Below are 5,817 nucleotides of genomic sequence, written 5' to 3'. Positions count from 1 at the left end.
GCACGCCTGTCGCTGAAGCGAGGCTGACGGATGTCGTCCCGCCATCTCAGGTGACCATCTCGGGCCGGCTGTGCCCGCAGCACGGGATGGGCAAGTCCGTGTTTGTGATGGAGGCCGGGGGGCCCGCCCCGGCCACCGCCCTGTGCTCCGTGGAAGAGCTGGCCCTGGACCATTACCGACGCAGTGGCTTCGACCGAGGTACCCGACGCGCGGCGTTTCTCCCGGCCCCGTCACCGTGGCGGCTGTGAGCTGACATCCGGCCGTCCTGTCCCTCATGAGAGGTGCCGCTGGCCAGGGAGGGCTTGGGGAAGAATTTCGCTGTGGTCGTGAAAGGCCCACCACTCGGCCAGTGTCTGGCACTTAATGTGAGGGGACAGCTCGGTGGGACATTAGGCAAGTGAGGCTGGCTTGTCCGGCTGGGGATGAGGGAGGACGGGGGACTGACGGGCGCCACCTGGTAACAGACCCATCAGAGGGGCTGGAGCTGGGAGCCGAGGGCCTGCGTGAGTCCGTTGTCCGTCTGCCGTCCTTTGGGGTCACGGAGGGAGGCTGCAGGGACGAGGAGCTGGGGCGCGGGGCAGGAGGGAGCACAGCACAGCCCGAGCCGGGCAGGACAGAGCGGCGCCGCCACTCCCCATGGGCCATGTCCCCAGAGCACTGTCGCATGGGACACACGCATGGCCGCCTGGCCTGTCATCCCGTGCTGCGGGGTGACCAGACAGGGAGCTCTCGGGCCGGCTGGACGGACGCCTCCCAGCCTGTCGGGGGGTCCTGCTGGCCAGCACCTCCTGTGGCCCAGGCTGTGAAGTGGGGACAGGGGTGTCCCCGTGGCTGCCTACGTTCCTGGCAGGGGCGCAACGCACAAGACCCCCGGAGGCAGGCCGAGCCCTCAGCCCCCCTCAGACTGAGGCTTGGGCACGTGGCGAGGCGCTCTGGGATTTTTGCCCGTAAACAGGCTTCTGTGTATAATGTCACGTACGGAGCGGGCCGGGAACGGCATGAGGACGGCGTGTGCGTCTGAATCCACGTTATTTCGCACGGCGGGGCGGGCTGCCGGGCACTGAGCCCCTCTGTCGCGTGCCCTGCCGTAGGCATCCACGGGGAAGGGTCCACCTTCACCACGCTGTACGGCCTCCTGCTGTGGGACGTCATCTTCATGGACGGGGTGCCCGACGCCTTCAGGAACGCCTACCAGGTACCTAGCCCGGGCCGCGCCCCGGGCACACACGCCGAGGTGAGCGGACGCTGCTGGGCTTTGGGCCCCGCGGCCACCAGAAGCCACCGCAGGCTCCGGTCACCGGGCTGGTTCCCGTGAGAGGGTCTTTCTGTTCACGAGTCTGATTCGTGGCGTTTAGGGGCCGCGTGTGCTGCTGACTCGCTGCCCGCGCTCCCAGACGTGGGTGTGGCTCCCGCCGCAGCCCGCCGAGGCCTGGCCAGGCCCGGGGCCGGGCGCTCACAGCCATGCTGTCCCCACGCCCACCGACGGTGCCCCCGACCCTCCCGAAAGCCCTTCTCCCGCACGGTTACGCCGAAGAGCCAGCGTGCCCAGATTCCTGAGACGCTTTTGACATATCTTTTGAGGAAAAGACTGTGCCAGCTCCGTGGGCTCGGCCAGTTTCCGCATTTCCTGGGCGTTGCGTGGCGTCGGTGAGTCGGTTCCCGCCAGGTGAGTCTGAGGTGTCGTTCCGCCCGCAGGCGCTCCCGCTGGACCTCTGCACGGACAGCTTCTACGCCAGCAGGCGGCCGGCCATCGAGGCCAGGCTGCAGCTGATCCACCACGCCCCGGCCGAGAGCCTGCGGGCCTGGGTGGCCGCCACGTGGCAGGCCCAGCACGGCAGAGCGGCTTCCATCGTCAGCTGGGACCGCTTCGCATCTCTGCAGCAAGCGCAGGTGAAAACGGCGCCCGACACACCTGTCTCTGTGTGCGCACGTGTGGGCATGCGTGTGCGCACTGCACATGTGTGTGCACTGCACGTGTGTGCACTGTACACATGTATCGCACGGGATGGCGTACGGGCATGTGCATCCGTGTGCACACGTGCACATGCGCTCATGCACGTATATGTGTGCGCGTGCACACACATCCACACATGTGCACATGCACGTGTACGTGTGCATGCGCGTGGGGCGTGTGCACAAGCGTGTGTGTGTGTGGGGGGGTGCACGTGTATGCAAGCATGTACATGTGTGCTTGTGTGTGTGCATGCGTGTATGTGCATGTCTGCTCGTGTGCATGTGCATTTATGATACCCCAGCCCAGATGCTAGTTATGGGTGGGCACACGTCAGGGCACACGACAAGCTCCAGCTGTGCCTTCTCCCCCTCAGCTGACAGCTCCCCTTTGCCGGAGCTGTGGCCCCCACGGGGCGGATGCCGTCCCCGTCCCTGTGGCTGCTGGCCTCTGTGAGCCATCGCTGTCACGTTCCTGAGGGCTTCTTCCTAATTCCCGCTTCTTCGGCTGCTCCCAGGATTTTCCCGGCAGGGCAGACGTGCTGTAGCCACTGGGGCCCTGGTGCCAAGCGTCCTGGGCTCCCTTCTGCCGGGGCCACTCCGCTCTCCCTGCTGTGGACCTGGGGGGCAGCTCAGGGCCTGTCACGGGGGGCTGGCTAGTCACCGTGTGTTCTGTGTGCAGGACCTCGTCTCCTGCCTGGGGGGCCGCGTCCTCAGCGGCGTGTGCCGGCGTCTGGCCACAGACTTCCGCCACTGCCGGGGGGGCCTCCCGGACCTGGTCGTGTGGAGCTCCCGGAACCGCCGCTTCAAGGTCAGTCGAGCAGAGTGGGAAGTCCCGTTTGCGACTCGCTTAGCCACGCCACCAAGGGCCACAGCCAGGGCCTCTTGCCTGGTCGTTGGTGCTCAATACGCCCCGCACATGCCCCACACATGCACCCCACACATGCCGCACATGCCCCGCACGCGTGCTTGCCGTGACCCGCACACGCCCTACATACGTGCTTGCCACGATCCGCACATGCCCCGCACATGCACTCCACACGTGCTTGCCATGCCCCGCACACACACTCCCCACACATGCTCCGCACACACCCCGCACACGCACGCGCCCGCATCTGCTCCTGCCCTTGCCCGTTCCCTCAAGTGCCGCGCTGCCGACGACGGTTACCGAGCCCCGGCGTGACTCTGCGTCTCAGTCACGTCGTGTCCCGTGAGAACTCGTCCTTTTTCCCTCCGGCTTACAAGTTCTGGCTGCCTTTGAGACGCCCCCGCCACCCCTGCTTTTGACGGCACCTGTCTCAGCGTGTTCTCTGCCTGGGGTTCGCTGGGCTTCTTGGGCCCCTGGGTTTATAGCGCCATCAAATTCGGGCATCTGGGGCCATGGTTCCCCATTTTTCCTTCCTCGTCCCGTGGGAACGCTAAACCTGCTAGGCTGCTCCGCTCGCTGGCCTTTGCCCACGCTCCCCCTGGCCGGCTCACGTCACCACCTCGAATTCAGTAACGGGCAGTGCACGCCCGACAGCCCCTGCTTCACAGCGGCCACCGCGGTGAAACGTCGTCTCATGGTCGACACCATGAAGGCCGCGCTGGGCCTTCCCGCTGAGGGACGCGGAGCCAGCACAACGACCGGGCAGAAACGTCCCGGGCAGAGGGACAGCAGGCGGAAGGCCCTGGGGGTGGGAGGAGGTGGCCTGCCTCAGGCACCAACAGGACACAGGGACCCTGGAGTGGCTACCGGGGGCCGGCCCTACGGTGCCCCGGGTCCCGGCAAGGAGCCGGGTTGGGCTGCAGGGTGACGGAAGGGTCTGATCCCCTGCGGCGCGCTCCGGAGCCGCGTTCCCATCACTCAGCTCTCCGTGAAGGTCTGTCTCGTTCCTACGGGAGGCGACGTCTTCTCTAAGTTTCACGTGTATCTGCTTTGCGTGTGTGAGTCTAGTGCCACAGCGGTACGGTGACCGCTACCGTCGCTTGTCTGACTGGCGGTTCCCGAAACCTCTCTTCCAGCTGGTGGAAGTGAAGGGCCCCAGTGACCGGCTGTCACACAAGCAGATGACCTGGCTGCACGAGCTGCAGAAGCTGGGGGCGGACGTGGAAGTCTGCCACGTGGCTGCGGTTGGCGCCAAGAGCAAAAGCGTGGCCTAGGCCGGCACTGGGAACCTCTCGTCAGACACGCGTCTGAGGGTCTCAAAAGCATCGATTACGTTTTATTTAATTTGGACTTTGTTATCGTCACTAATAAAGCGGACAGTAAACTCGGTACTGGCTTAAAGACACTCATTGTTTCCACACCGCAGGTAGTGAACTTTTTAAAAGGTGAAAACCTTGGTGGCCACTGGGGACTGGAGACATCTACGTGCTTTGATCGGACATACAAAAAAAGCTGGAAAAAACCCCAATGAGATGATTCACAGCTTTTATAAAAGTAGCATGCACAATTCTCATAAGCGTATTAGAAACAGATTCACGAATTTGTTTTTCTATGCTGCTTTACACATTTGGCTGTTAAAATTCTTGTTTTACGATGATCTATGGAGAGCATAAACAGCTGAAACTCTGACTTTAGGAATTAAAAACCAAGTGTTTGTTGAGTCCCTTAACTTCCGGTGCCACCTGCCAGCGCGTGCTCAGACAGGCCCGGTCACCGCGGGAATGCTGTCTCTCAAGGGCGAGGCAGTGTGCCTTTCTGTCCTCCTCGTGACCACCCCGACCCTCCATGGGGACAGTGCGCCCGAAACGGGGCTGCTGGTCACCGCCGCTGGAAGCCTTGGGCCGGGAAGGCGTGAGGGAGGGCCTGGGGGTCAAGGATGGGGTCCCCGTCCCCAGGGAAGAGTCCTGGGGCCTTGGGAGGGGTCACTCCCAGCTCTTGCGGAGTGGAATGACGCGTTTGGGCGCAGTCCTTCAGCCCCCGTGCGGCCCTGGCGACGGCCAGTTCCGAGTGGACGTTGAAGGAGCTGGTGACTCACTGCAGAGGGCGGCGGGGACACGTGGGTGGTCCCACACCGCCGCCCGCGGCAGACAGGTCTGTGGACGTCGCACTCAGCACTCACTGCTGCTGACCGAGGTCGCTTCCTGCTGGGACTCGAGTCGTGACCGGTCTCAGGCACGAAGGCCGCAGGTTCCTCCGAGCTAAGGTCCACGGCCCGCGGACCCTGCGGCAGCAGCAGGCCTGGAAGTCTACACGCTCTCAGATCAAGTCAGACGCTTCTGGTTGTAAACTGGCTTCCATCGTAAAGTGACAGGAAGACACTGTCCATCTTTAGGTCCAGTACCGGAGAGTCCCAGCTGTGCACAGACCCCGCGAGGCACAGGCTCTGCCCGCGGCCGTGGGACGGCTGTGTGCCTGCACTTGGGCTTCTGTCACAGCACCCTTCTTGCTGGCAGAGGTGCCGAGGGGCTCTGCGGTGGCCAGGACTCAAGGCTGTACGAGTTGTTTTTCATATTACACACGACAGATTCTGGCACGATCATCATGATTTAACAACTATCCAGCAAAAACCCATCTTACTGCATCTGATTATCATACAAAAATAGGCACGTTTTCTACTTTAAAACAATATTAATAGTACCTAATTGTTTTTTAACTTGTTAATTGAAAAAAAATTACTAAAGAGCTTGAAATAAACGTGAGAGGAGGAAATTAGAAACGAACACTGCCTCTCCCCCCAGTACAAATCGAGAATGATCTGTAATAAAAAGGCAGCTCAGTGAAAACGGGAGGCTCGTCCATCCACTTCCCGTGGCAGGACGTGCTGCGCTGTTTCGGGGGCCTGGCCTTGGTTCCTAGTCCAGGACAATAAAATCTTCGATGGCAATGCTACTTTATATCAACTGGAAAAAGCCCTTATTTTCTAGGCAACAAGTTGGCAA

At 62.1% G+C, this 5,817-nt stretch overlaps 1 protein-coding gene across 1 annotated transcript; it reads left to right on the top strand.

Moving 5' to 3' along the window:
- Positions 1–6: 6 nt before the first annotated feature.
- On the top strand, positions 7–4,207 carry LOC105310547 (fanconi-associated nuclease 1-like). The gene is made up of 5 exons (XM_011386712.2): positions 7–198; positions 1,092–1,195; positions 1,696–1,890; positions 2,633–2,761; positions 3,955–4,207. Exons 1-5 carry the CDS (start codon positions 87–89, stop codon positions 4,090–4,092), a joined length of 678 nt encoding a protein of 225 aa, XP_011385014.1. The 5' UTR covers positions 7–86; the 3' UTR covers positions 4,093–4,207.
- The last annotated feature ends 1,610 nt before the right edge of the window (positions 4,208–5,817 follow it).

This window comes from Pteropus vampyrus, unplaced genomic scaffold, assembly GCF_000151845.1.
Source record: "Pteropus vampyrus isolate Shadow unplaced genomic scaffold, Pvam_2.0 Scaffold5863, whole genome shotgun sequence".
In the NCBI taxonomy this organism is placed as follows: domain Eukaryota; kingdom Metazoa; phylum Chordata; class Mammalia; order Chiroptera; family Pteropodidae; genus Pteropus; species Pteropus vampyrus.
This window is presented reverse-complemented; position numbering and strand designations above follow the sequence as displayed.